Below are 14165 nucleotides of genomic sequence, written 5' to 3' on the forward strand. Positions count from 1 at the left end.
ACGAGATCCCAGGAGACAGTGCGGGCTTCAGCAGGAAATGATGCTGATCCCCGCAAGAGACCGCCCATTGCCGCAGGGGAGGAAAATAAAAAACTACGAATTACAAAAGGTAGATTAATAAAAAAAAAAAAAATGTGGCATTATCAAATGTACGGTCTAGAGGCAACAGAATGGGCAAATGTATTATTATGAGTGCAGAACCGCTTTAAGTAGAAAAAGGTTGCTGGCCCCTGGTGTACTATATGGAAGCTATATTACCTTTTGCCATCTAATGTTATATTGTTAGCATGTTATAAGTCTTAGTTTTGTTATAAAAAAAGGTGCATTCTTTTATTAATTGTATTAGTGCAAGAAGGAGGTCACAGAAACAGCTAACTAGCTACTTACCTTACAATTCTATTTTGTGATTTGGCTATCACTATATTGGCAAAAGTATTGGGAGACCTGCTCTTAAATCCAATATTTAGTTGGCCCACTCTTTGCAACTATAACATCTTCTAGGAAGGCTGTCCACAAGGTTTAGGAGTGTGTCTATGGGAATGCTTGACTATTCTTCCAGAAGCGCATTTGTGAGGTCAGGCACTGATGTGGACGAGAAGGCCCGACTCGTTGTCTCTGCTCTAATTCATCCCAAAGGTGTTCAGTCGGGTTGCGGTCAGAACTCTGTGCAGGATAGTCAAATTCCTCCACCCCAAACTCGCTCATCCATGTCTTTATGCCCCTTGTTTTGTGCACTGGTCCATATCATTTGGTGGAGGGGGGATTATGGTGTGGGGTTGTTTTTCAGGAGTTGGGCTTGGCCCCTTAGTTCCAGTGAAGGGAACTCCTTGAGGCATCAGCAAACCAAGACAATTTCATGCTCTTCCTGTTCCAACATGACTCCGCACCAGTGCACAAAGCAAGGTCCATAAAGATACGGATGAGTGAGTTTGGGGTGGAGAAACTTGACTGGCCTACACAGGGTCCTGACCTCAACGTCATAGAACACCTTTAGGATGAATTAGAGTGGAGACTGTGAGCCAGGCCTTTTCGTCCACATCAGTGCCTAACCTTCCAAATGCGCTTCTGGAAGAATGGTCAAAGATTCCCATAGACACACCCCTAAACCTTGTGGACAGCCTTCCCAGTAGAGTTTAAGCTGTTATAGCTGCAAAGGGTGGGCCAGCGCAATATTGATCCCTATGGACGAAGACTGAGATGCCATTAAAGTTCATGTGCGTGTAAAGGCAGGGGCCCCAATACTTTTGACAATAAAGTGTATATCAAAACACTCAAACGCTTTTAATGGTATATTTAGCAGATCAAAAGAGAATGAGGGAATTTCATTGTTAGGGTTCACATGAACTTTAAGAATCTTAGAAGCAGAATTGCACTTATGATAAAAAATCTTGGGTTATTTGTGTTGAAAATTAAAACTCTAAAATGCATTTGTAGGTCAAGAATGTATTTTACAGAAATTCCAGGAGATGTCGCTGTTGTTCCATTGAAGATTAGTTTGCTTCAGTTAAGTTGACGTTATGGAAAAAAAATCTATGATTTGCCTACAAAAAAAGTGCACACAGCAAATCGTATAGCACCAAAAAGAGTTAGAAAAGTAGCAAGGTTTAATGGGGGAAAAAAAAGAAAGAAAAGTAGCAAGTTGTTCAGTAGGTCAATCTGTAAATTGCTCTTCATCTAATTTATTAACTACTTGAATCTTGGTGCTGTTTTGAAGTTGAACTCTAGAAATTGGTCAAAATCTACCTCCCCCCCCTCCCCACACTGCAAGAGTTTACTGTTCATTAGGTCTGGGTGGGCATGTATAAGGAGTAATGCTTACCTTATTCCTCGCACTCTGGCTACAGTGGCACCCCAGCCTTCTTCACATACAGTGCAGGGTTGTAGCCCTGCATTGTACATGAGGATGTTGAGGGACTGGCCACAGACTGGAGCTGGCCCCATTCACACCTGAGCATTTTGTAGCTTGAAGTTACAAAATGCTGGAGGGGAAAAAATCAATTATTCTCTATGGAGATGGTTCCCATCTCAAACGCCTGAAGCCAGAAGCTCCAAAACTCCTGAAGCTTAAACAAGTTCTGGAACTTTTTTTATTAGGCAGATTTGGGAGTTTTTCTGCTTTTTACATTGGTGACCTGTACAAAATCGCTGTAAAATCGCGTGACTTTTTGCTTGAGAACGCTACGCTCAGGTGTGAATGGGACCTTAGGGTGAAGAAGTGGAGTGCCTGAGCAGGGATAGGGTAAGTACTGTACTACATTCTGTTTTTTCTTCCACTTAGACTTAACAAACATTTAACCCTTGCAGTGCAGGGAGGCCCCCACAGCAAGGGTACATTTTTGGATAATTCCCATAGATCAGCTTTAACATGGTAATCATTGTTCATTTTAAATGGGCTTTCTTATCCAGCATGCTGCAACACACCTCGCAACATGAAAACGTATCATTTTCACCGTGTAGTGTGAATGGGCCCTGACTTAAAGGATGCAAAATCGCAGATTAATATAATCGGTATATGGGTGACAAATAAATGTTCAATGAAAAATGTTACCATATATTAAATGGAAGAAAAATTTGGTTTTATTTATTTTAAATTTGATTATTCTATTCTGGAACATTTAATAAAAATCTTGTGTCAGGTGTTTTCCAAAATGTATTTCTCACAATATAAATACAGATAATGCATTGATGCTTCCCTTTACTCACAGTGGAATGGTCATGGATATGATATTGCAAAAATATTTGCATCCAAATTTACCCTCATTTCACCAGTATGGCTGCAAATTAGAAGAAAGGGCAGACAGTCCTACCAGATGACTGGAGTGCATGACATAGACCAAGGTATGTACCCAACTCCCTAACTTCCTTTCAGTCTTCCTATTTTAGTTGGAGCTCATGCTAGGTCTCGGTATATACAGTAAAAATTTGCAGTGAAAATGGTATTCACTATACCTGGGGCCTCAATCTTTTTAGTAAACAGGAAGATCCTCTGTTCCACACTTGTTTATGGCAGAATGAAGGCTATAAAATGAACTATAAAAATATCTTAATTGAAAAATGTGCACTGCGCTACTCAACAGATTTAGGAAAAGCTGCAAACACTACAATCTGACAAATTGAGTGGATAGTGGGAATATTAAGTGCGGCGCTAATCCATATTGTGTGTGTGTATATTAAAAAACGATGCAAATATGCAAACAATAGGTATAACACATTGACTGTGCAAAATAAAATAAAGTGCTAGGTGCAAACAGCAATAAATGAGTATAAATACAATTCATAAATTGAAATCACTAAAGTCAACCCCCAGTTCCCGGGCCTCCCCCCCATGTGAATTGGTAATGGGGTACGTTGTACCCCTACCATTTCACAAAAGTGTAAAAAATGGTAAAAAAAAAGACGAGATGGCTTGGGACAAGTCCTTTATTGAAAAATAAAATAAAAACATCAGTTTTGAAAAAAAAATTACATTGATACATGTCCCCTGGGGCAGGACCAAGGTCCCCAACACTTTTTATGAAAATAACTTGCATATAAACCTTTAAAATGAGCACTTTAGATTTTTTCATGTTAGTTTCCCATAGACTTTAACGGTGTTCCGGCGGCCTTAGAATTTGCCACGAACACGGCATATTGTTCGCTGTTCGGTGAATACCTGATGTTCGAGTCAAACTCTCGTCCCTAATGGACCCTCCACCATCCAGTAAGTAAATCACCATAGATTGTAAATCCACCACCGATGGGGAAAAAATTGGATGCTCTTACCGGACTCTGTGGACCCAATGCCAGCGGCATGAAGTTCAAACAGGCATGGAACTGGGAATGTGGTCACTCTCCTCTCAGGAAACATGTGAGATCAGCTTCTGTTCAACCTTGTCACCGGACCCTATCGTGGACTCCACCATTTCTAAAAAAAAAAAAAAAAAAAAAAAGCCGCGCATAGTGTAAAACCATCATCTAAGGGTTTTATTGTAGCAGTTAGAACACTTACATCAATGATGATATGAACAGGGGAGATAAGGTATGTGATCAGAAATGCATCCAAGAAGTGCAGTAACATGAAGCTAGTTCAGTCTACCCAGTTAAGTTTAGGGTAGACTGAACTAGCTGGTAAGCGGTTACCGTATTTTTCGCTCCATAAGACGCACCTAGGTTTTAGAGGAGAAAAACTAAGAAAAAATATTCTGAACCAAATGGTGTACTAAAATATTTAACAGTGCCCATGAAATGAAGCCTTACCAGTCCCATGAAAGACAGCCTGACCTCTGCCAATGAAAGGCAGCCTGACCAGTGCCATAAAAAGCAGCCTGACCTGTCCCAAGAAATGCAGCCTAACCACCTCGCACAGACTGGCATTTCCATGCGAGGACGTAATCACATTCTATCCGCCTGTCACTCGGACAGAAGGCAGAGCGGCCTGAGCCGTGGCCATTCTCCATTCGGCTGCTTGGGCTGCTCTGTCTTTGGTCTGTGGCTGAGTGACAGGCCCAGGCTGAAGATCGTCCGGCACTTGCGGGAGAATTGGCATGTCTCTATATCTCTCTTGTCTGCTGTTTATGTATCATGGCGGTGGGGGGAGACGGTTCTGGTCAGTATTTGCTCCATAAGGTGCAGGAGACATTGCCCTCTGTTTTGGGGTGGAAAAGAGTGTCTTATAGAGCAAAAAATACGGTAATTACCATAACTAATATACAAATATTATATATTGTTTTTAAGTAATTTTACTATATTTTCAAAAACTGTAGTCAAGCAGGTGGCTTAACAGACAAATTGCTAAAGTTTGAAGTTTTAACTTCAAAACAGTAATTTCACAATTAATAGATAAAATTATTGTGCTATAACGTATAGCATAATAATATAATATTTAGATTGATTAAAACAGTACCTTTTCAACAGCAGCAGATTCTCATTCTCTCAACTGTGTGAGAAAAACATGGGATTATGGATAAATCGTATACCCATAAACCCATATTTTTTCCTTTTGTAGTTAAGATCGCTGGGCTGGAAGGGACCAATTGTCTTTTAGACACATGCCCCCTTCTATGACACTGCAGTAAGAGGACAGCTTCCACTGCAGCATTTTAATTGGACAGCTTGGGTCAATGGTGCTTTACCATTGGTCCATGGCTCCAAGCTGTCCATTTGAGCTCAGTGCTTCTTGTATTTAAACTGGCCGTTCTGTATGTCGTTTCTGACAGGCTGCACAAGGAGCCCTGTATCTCTGGAACCATAGATGAATAGATGATAGGAGCCCCAGTGGTGGGGTAGGACTTCAGTTACGTACCCCCCAAATTTGGGGTCTCTATGACCTCAGGTTGCCGAGCTATGACTCTCAAAGCTCGATCGTTCGTTTTATTTTTTTTGTTTTATTTTATTTTTAATTTTTTTGTGTTTTTCATGTTCATGGCAGGTGAGGCTCTGCCTAACCTACCTTGCTTGACTGCACGTCCCTGGTGAGAATACTCCGCACTACTGGGTATGGAGCAAAATGTAACCTTCTCTGTGATGGTACCCAGACTGATTCTGCCCACGATTCCAAACCGCACTGCAGCACTAGCAACAAGTAGCATGCATGTTTGTGTACCATTCATTTAATGGCACCAAAATGCTTTAAGGTTTCTGGCTTTAAGGGCAAGGCTGTAGAAAAGTTCTGAGAGACCATGGTTATCCCGATCTTGGTTAAAGCTCATAAATCTACTTCCCAAAGGATTTCTCAGCATATGTGAAAGGCTTTTTTTTTTTCCGATGGTTTAAGGCTTTGAGTTCTTTGCTATATGCATTTTTTGGTAATCTGTGCTCCTCCTGTTTGGCCCCCAACCAATTTCTGGAGTTAAACATAGTGTTGTCAGTGTTAGACCCCTTTCATACTGAGGCACTTTTCAGGCGCTGAAGCGGCATTTTGGGGCATGTTTGGAGCGCTTAAAAAAACGCCTCAAACGCCCTGTCATTGAATTGACTGGGAAGCAAATCAAAAGTGCATAACTTGTGCCACAAAATCGATTCAAAAGCACCGCAAAATGGTCCTCCTTTTCTTCTTTTTTTTTTTTTTTTTTTTTTTTTTGTGTAATTTAAAAAAAAGTACACCGCAAAAGCACTGCAAAAACACCCAATATTTTATGGGCCATTTATGAGCCCCTCAGTGTGAAAGGCTCAAAAATCCCTTGGGACATTTCTTGATGTCGCTATGCCATAAGGTAGTATTTATTGTGACCATCACTTTAGCTTTCCGAGTTATCGGCATTATCCTGTAAGACAGCCTTTCTCAACTTTTTTTAAACATGGGGGGGACCCTTGAAATAACTTTCTGGTCTCAGGAAGCCCCTGTTAATAATAATAATGATGATGTCTAAAGCTTACTGTAAATTTGTGTGATGGCCACTGGGAAAAATATCCCTTACATTTGTGGTCAGTGGGAGGAATCTTCCTTTTTACAGATGGCTAAAAAGATCATGGTTGCCAGTGGGAATTATTCGAGAGGCAGAAATGGTTCCTTGCGCAAGGAATCCCAAGCAACCTCTGGAGGAACACTGGGGTTCCAAAGAACCCTGGTTGAGAAAGACTGCTGTAAGTTGTCTCATTTGATCTTTCACAAATACAAGGTTGTTTTGAGACCAAGACCTCCTGTTTGCTCAGTTTGGTCTCTGCTGATGACCTTAATCATCTCTCGCCGACCATGTAGACTAATGACAGCAGCGGGGGAGACGCTCTCATTCTGGGATGTCATATGGCGTTACACCAGTCTCCCCTTGCTTGCGTGCCTGCAGGGGCATGAAACGTGGCGATCGGTGGTGTGCTGTGTCCCTGGGACACGGTACAACCCCGATCTCACTAAAGATCCGGTAACGAGTCTGTCTCCATGTGATCAGCTGATCACATGTAAACAAGGAAATGCCGGTTATTGGCTCTCCTCTTCTCACACTGACAGTGTGAGAGGAGAGCCGATCAGCGACATTTCCTCAAATGAAAGACCTGTACAGATAATCAGGGCACTGATTATCAGTGCAGCCCCAACAGTGCCCATCAGTAATGCCAGTCTGGGCTGCCTTTAAGAGCCACCCATCAGTGCCGCCTATCAGTTCTCATCAGTTCTGCATATCAATGCCGCCTATCAATGCCCACCAGTGCTGTCTCATCAGCGCACACAGTGAAGGAGAAAAATGACTTTTCTCTTTCGTTCATTGACGGACACAGCACCTTTAATCTTGATCTTAGGGTTATATCGCCACCTTTCAGGAGAGGACTAGGCAGAACATGTAAAAACAGCAAAACTGCGCAGTACCGCCCAGGGGGCAGTCCTACTGGCTATAACCCCTCACTTCCAGCAGCTTAGTTTTTTTTTTCTGCCTAGTGTAGGAGTAGGACCTGGCTCCCTGTGGGGACCATTGGTCCTGGGAATTTTTTCTTTTTTCTGCTTGTACATCACAGGAATCAAAAATCAACAGCCGGGCTGGGTAATATAGATCCTGATCTCCCTAGTCTGGCCATCGAGCGCGTGCAGATCTTAGCACGTCATGCCCCGTCTGATCCAGGGGTGGCCGGCGAGCTATATGCTCCGGGGCACACACATGACCAGGCTACAGCTGTTCCGTGTCACAGTGTGCTGTGGCCGACAGCCACCCCGTACTGCTCGGGTGATAGGTCTGTCCATGGAATGCATCCAGCAGTCCCTGCAGGAGGGGTAAGTATGGTTCCACCTGTCTCGCCAGGATGGAGCAGCTGGGCATTTCCTGGGAGGGGGGTCTCTCCCTCTTTCTTCTCTCCCTGTCCCTTTCCTTCCTCCCCATGCTGGTGGGCCACTGTGTGACTGGGCATAGGAGGTGGGGTGCACATACCTGGCCGTGGGGCTTTGTGTCCTGGCAGGGGACTGCGCCGGGTGGTTGGTGGTCCGCTTGTCTTTTTCCTTGGTTTTAGGCCATATTTTGGGGTATCTGTGTGTTGCCATGTGGGGGACTGGCCATCGTTCGTACCGCGGCCATTTTCCGGTGGCCGCAGCCAGTTTCTTAAAGTCCGGCAGCCATTTTTCCGGCGCTCTGACGTTTTTTGCTGAGGCGGCTGTCGGCCATTTTATAGTAGCCTCTGTTTTGTTTTACCCTAGCAATGGCCAGCTGGTTCATTCTGGAACAGCGTGAAATTGACACAGAACACCTCGTGGCTGGTACAGGGGAGAGCGGACGGTGGCAGCACAGCTCAGTACCTGGGTCAGGGTGGTGAGTCCTGCGGGGGGCCCCTCAGTCTCTGGCAGCTAGGAGGGTGGGCATTTTGTGTGACTTGCCTTAGGTCCCTAGTGGGTCAGTATGGCATCAGATGCGGACCAGGACCATTCGGACAGTGAGGATGACTCCGTGTCTGGGTCAGCGCAGGAAAAAGCACTAGTAGGAGCACTTATCACAGCGGTGCGGGACACACTAAAGATAGAGGATACGGCGGGGGCATCTGCAGAGGTGTCAGTCCCTTTTGGGTCCCACAAGCCGGCCCGCACTGCTAAGGTGTTTCCCTACCTAACTTATTTTGAAAAGTTTGGTTACAAGGAGTGGGAAAGCCTGCAGCGGGCCTTTTCAGTCCCGAGACGAATGGTGGTGCGTTACCCTTTTGAGGAGAGTTTCCTGAAAAAAATGGACATCTCCTCAGGTCGTTGACCCCCCTCGGTATCCAGGTTAAATAAGGTAACCACGATTCTGGTGGAAAGGACCCCTGCTTTCAAGAACCCTGCTGACAGAAGGGCCGAGGCGGTTGCCCGTTCCATGTTTACGGTGGTGGGGTCAGCATTGCGGCCAGTGTTAACCATGGCCCTGGTGTCAGACGCTTACTGAATGAGCTAAGTTGGTTGCACCATGAGTTGGAGAAGCAACAGGTTTCCCCAGTCTGCATGGAACTGGCAGACCAGTTGGTGCAGGGCCTGAAGTATGTCTGATGCAGCCCTAGATACGGCCCCTTTGCTTTATAGAGCCTCAGTATCAGCTGTGGTGCTATGTCGTCTGATTTGGCTTAAATGCTGGTCTGCGGACCAGGCATCTAAGAAAGCACTGGCGGCTTTGCCCTTCCAAGGTGAGAGGCTATTCGGAGCCTCGCTGGATGACATTATTAAGAATGTTACGGGGGGAAAGAGTACTTTGCTCCCACAGTCCAGAAAGGGTAAGGAGCCACTCCATAGGCAGGGGCCCTCCTTTTCCGCTCAGAAGCGGATTTTTCATCCGCCCGAGTTGGCAGGTAAGCATTCCCAGTCCAACAAGTTGCCCGCTGAAGGACAAAAGTGTCCCTGGTTTCGCAGCCCAAACAAGTTTGCAAGCAAATATGTTGCCGCATAAAGGTTTGCCCCCACCCGACTCTTTGGGGGGGGGGTCGCCTTCTGGAGTTTGCAGCCCGGTGGACCTCCCTCCTTTCTAACCAGTGGATCTGTGAACTGGTTTCATCAGGCTACAAGATAGTTCCTTTCTTGTCCGGCAAACAGATTATTTTTTTTTCCCTCCAATCTTCTTCTGGCTTGTCGGGAGTCCCTGTTAGGGGTGATAGTACCTGTGCCAATGCCAAAAAAGGTTTCAGGGGTTCTACTCCAATCTGTTTGTAATCCCAAAGAAGGAAGGGGTCGGTCCGGTCCTGTATCTCCAGGCCCTCAACGGCTTTGTGAAAGTACAAAGGTTCAGGATGGAATCAGTTCGCTCCGCGGTCGCTGCACTCCATCAGGGGGATTTCTTGCCATCCTTGGACTTCAAGGAAGCATACTTGCATGTCCCCATATGCGTCAGGCATCAGAGGTTTCTACGATTTGTGGTCGGGGATGAGCACTATCAGTTTGCAGCTCTCTGTTTTGGCCTTGCTACAGCACCAAGGGTCTTCACCAAGGTGCTAGCCCCAATTCTGCCATTGCTAAGACAACAAGGGATTGCAATCGTGGGTCACCTGGACAACCTCCTCCTGAGAGCAGCTTCTGCTTCAGAATTAAGGGAGGATGTGGCGATCACCATACAGAGTCTTCGGAAGTTTGGTTGGGTGTTGAAACTCCAGAAGTCGGTGTTGGTGCCGACTCAACGCCTGGAGTGCCTGGGCTTGATTATTGACTCCTCAGAGGCTTTCTGCCTTCAGACAAGCTGCAGACTCTTCAAGCTGTGGGGACGTTATTGGTATCCTGCAGGTGGTCGTTGATGCGTTTTTTGAATGCAACCTTAATAGCCTCCCACCCCCCTATGCGCGTGAGTGGGGGTGCACCTTCATAAGGAAAGCTTGGGACTGACCTTAGAAGGGCTCTGGACCCAGGGCCTTTTCTGCCCCTTGCCTTGAGGCTTTCCCCTAGGACCGTACTAAGGCCATTGATACTGCCTGAATTTAGAAGTGCTAGGTAATGAAGCACTAGACACCTTGAAAGGGGGTCGTCTGCTCTTCTTCTTAACTGGTAGAAGTGCTCTCTTATCCCCTAAAATCCTCTGGATATATTTATCCAGGTCGTCTCCAAATAGCCGTTCCCGTGAAATGGAAAACCAGTAATCTTTTCCAGGGTGACTCCGTAGCCCAGCTCTTTAAGCAAAGAATCCTACACATGTACTGACAGCGGGGCCAACCGAGACATCTGTTGTATGGAACCCTTAAGGACATCCACTGAGAAACATAATGCCCAAGGTAATTCTGCTAAATCCTCCACAGGTACCCCTTGATCAGGAACAGTCTTAGTTACCCGCTTCGGTGGATAGAAAAATTATGACACCGGGGTTTTTTTTTTTTTTTTTTTAAGAAAAAGGTAAGAGACAATTTACGGTATCACAAGTGCAAAAAAAGGTTTTTATTAAAACACTTACAAGTGCTTCTGCAGGATTCTGCTAAAAGGCTAGATTTCAATCTTCCCCATCATGGTGGGTCTCTGTCTCTAGGACCTTTAAGGACCGGGTCCCCTTGAATATGGGGCCTCTCCCTTGGACTTGTAAAGCACCTTGCCAAAACTCCTTTGGAATTTTTTATTTCTTACCAAGGATCCAGATCTGCCAGGGTCCAGTGCCCAAAGGGTCACATTACAGGCAATACCTTGTAATATTCTTGTGTCGAGGTTTGGGTACCATCCATTTTAGTGTATCACCATTTGGATGGATCCGATTTATATAGCCCTTTTAAATCCTTCAGGATCTGTTCCAGGACCATCTCTTAGCTAGCTCATGGAGAGCCTCTTCAAACCGTGACCATCATCTTGAAGGCACTGGCGAAAAAACTGAGGTACTTCCTGTGTAGGAGGGGTTATATAGGGGAGGACTTCCTGTCTGTCTGTTTGGTTTGCCAGTGTCCATTCACCTATAGGTGATGTATAACCCAGTTAGTTATTATGGCTGCTCTGTCCCATAATGTACTCCAAGAAAAGGATTTTACAGGTAAGCTGTAGTAAAGATCATAATATTTATACATTTTTTTTTAACAGAAACTAAGAAACTTTTTTTCTTTCAAAATTTTCGGGATTTTTTTGTTTTTGTAGCAAAAAATAAAAAAACACAGTGATGATTAAATGCCACCAAAAGGAAAACTCTTTTTGTGTAAACAAAAAAACAACTTAATTTGGGTACAGCGTTGCATGACCACGCAATTGTCATTGAAAGTTGACAGCTGAAAATTTGCCTGGACAGGAAGGGGGTAAAAGTGCCCAGTATTGAAGTTGTTAAAGAAGATATTGTGTTTCCTTCATTGTGTCCATCTCCTGTTCACCCAAGGAGATTTTTCTTCATTGTTTGAATGTCACAAGGGCCGTCAGGGATTAGAGCTTAGTCACTGCTCCTGTTTGTTTTCTGGCTTCAAATTCAACAATTTTCAAGCGGAATCGACAGGTTGTTGTGCACATCTACAGTATCTCACAAAAGTGAGTACAGTACACCCCTCACATTTTTGTAAATATTTTATTATATTTTTTCATGTGACAACACTGAATAAATTACATTTTACTACAATGTAAAGTAGAGTGTACAGCTTGTATAACAGTGCCAATTTGCTGTCTCCTCAAAATAACTCCACACACAGCCATTAATGTCTAAACCGCTGGCAAGAAAAGTGAGTACACTCCTAAGGGCGATGAATCTGTCTCTGCTGCTTTTCGCCGAATAGTTTTGCGAGTGGCAATTTAATGTACTTGTTTTTTTCCCTTGTTTTATTTTTAAGACATTTGCCCTATTGATTTATATAAAGCACAAATTTGATGAGGGGCAGGATTTCCTCCTGAAAAGGCAGCCATTGGGGAGTGTCCATGACCAGCTGCACCAAGTTGGTGTACCACGGACACAGAGCTAGTCTGGAACCACAAGAACGACTGGAATCTCTCTCGCTTGCATCTTACACAGCAGGGAAGGGGGCAGCTTGAGAGGCGTAAATGCGTAAATGAGGCGATATTGATCACAAGGTGCCACCATGAATCTGTTGCATCCTCCAGTTTCGCCACAAACCTGAGTACCTCCCATGAGGCAGGACATCAAGGGATCCACATCTAGGGTCCTCTAGCGTAGATAGTACTGACGGAACACGTCTGGGAGTAGGGACACAACAACTGGCAACTGAAACAATCTGCCTGCCAATTTCAGACGCCTGGCATGTGTACAGTGGGAGTAGGCCAGAATGTGCTGTTCTACTTGCACAAAACGCATTCTGCCTCCAGCGCTGCTGCTGCATGACTGATGCCACCTTGGTGGATGAAATAGGCCCCTGGAGGAGAGAGATCCACTGCATAATGACTGCCCTGGCTGCTGCCAATGAAATGGCTTTCGGAATCACCAGAAAAATTGCTCACCCGACTCCAACAGGAAACGCAGAGCCCCACCAGTGCAGCTCACAACCTCCCCCTGCCCAGAGACACCCCAAGGAGACTCGGGTTGCACAGATGGAGGTGAGGTAGGGACCCCACAGCACTGACCACTTCAGGGAGTACCTGCTCCACACCCTGCATCCAAGGAGGGAAGGCCACGGGAACATGTGGGTACGGCTTTAATGACCGATCCTTCTCTCCACTGAAATGGGGGTGCGTCAGCCAGGGTAACATTGTGACACAGACTGTAGGTGCTCAGTCATATGTGTCCCTGTTAGACATTTAAAGTGGTTGTAAACTCTCCCCTACAACTTTGTCCCATGTAAATCAGCAAGGAGGGGTTATATAGTAGTATAGTAAAACCCCAATGAACACTGCTTGTAGATATGTCCTTACTTGCTTAGTATTGTTATCCTTTTTGTTCTTTAGAACTATGTCACTGAGCATGCCCAGATCTCCCCTGATTTACGGCACCCTTTATGTGCTTGTCTGTCTGTTATCAGGACTTCCAACGGCACACTACTAAAATCCCAGGAGGCTGCAGAATCATTCAGAGCTTCCTCCTACACCCCCATGTGACCATGTGACATCACATGCAGTGTAAACCTGACCATTACTGCAGTCTTATCAGCTGAAGCTTGTTTGCCAGACTGGGGTGACAACTGAATCTAGATTATCAAGCCCGTCTCACAGCTCGGCTGTTGATAGAAGTCCTCCGCAGAAAAAATACTGGAAAAAGGGTAGAAGAAACAAAAAAGCTTGTGGGACCACAGGTCCCACCAGGGAGCCAAGTCCTCCTAACTCCTCAACACTAGGCAGAATAACTGGTTTGCCTTTAGCAGAGAGGGAGATTTTATACCAGGAGGACTGCTCATTGGAGGTGCTGAGTTCTTTTCTGCATAGTGTCCTACTCCTGTAGGTGGCGTTATAAAACTCTGCTTGGTCAAGATTAAGTAGAAAGGCTGTGTCCTTCAATGAATGTAAGAGAAAACGTCCAGTGTGCAATAAGGCCTTATTTTGGTTTGGATGTGGTCGGTCTTAAAGATCATCCACTATTTTATATGGCTGCTCTTTTTTTACCTGCTTGGCTCATAGCCAGGTTCCCCGGCTTTGCTGTGCAAAGGAACTCTCCATGTGCAGTATTGCTGTGAAGAATTTATTTTGTAATGGTTTTTCCTTAGACAGACTATGAATCCACTTAAGCTAAAGACACAGAAAGCTATTTTCTGCTTGACGGAGAACCAGGCTGAGTGGATTAACCACTTAAGGACAAAGCTTTTTTAGATGTGGTGTTTACAAGTTAAAAACTGTTTTTTTTTTTTTTGTTAGAAAATTACTTGGAACCCCCAAACATTATACATTTTTTTTCTAACACCCTAGAGAATAAAATGGCGGTCATTGCAATGCT

The 14165-nt window shown here is 44.8% G+C and overlaps 1 protein-coding gene across 3 annotated transcripts in view; it reads left to right on the forward strand.

The window, feature by feature from the left end:
- Positions 1 to 14165, forward strand: part of CHID1 (chitinase domain containing 1) — a 924523-nt gene that overhangs the window by 17853 nt on the left and 892505 nt on the right. For all 3 annotated transcript variants that reach the window (XM_077459791.1, XM_077459781.1, XM_077459798.1), the window contains exon 4: positions 2706 to 2838. In XM_077459791.1, the coding sequence (XP_077315917.1) occupies positions 2706 to 2838 (133 nt within the window). The remainder of the gene's footprint in view (positions 1 to 2705; positions 2839 to 14165) is intronic.

This window comes from Lithobates pipiens, unplaced genomic scaffold (genome assembly GCF_037356315.1).
Source record: "Lithobates pipiens isolate NorthernLeopardFrog02 unplaced genomic scaffold, aLitPip1_a1.2 Scaffold_10, whole genome shotgun sequence".
Classification (NCBI taxonomy): Eukaryota; Metazoa; Chordata; class Amphibia; order Anura; family Ranidae; genus Lithobates; species Lithobates pipiens.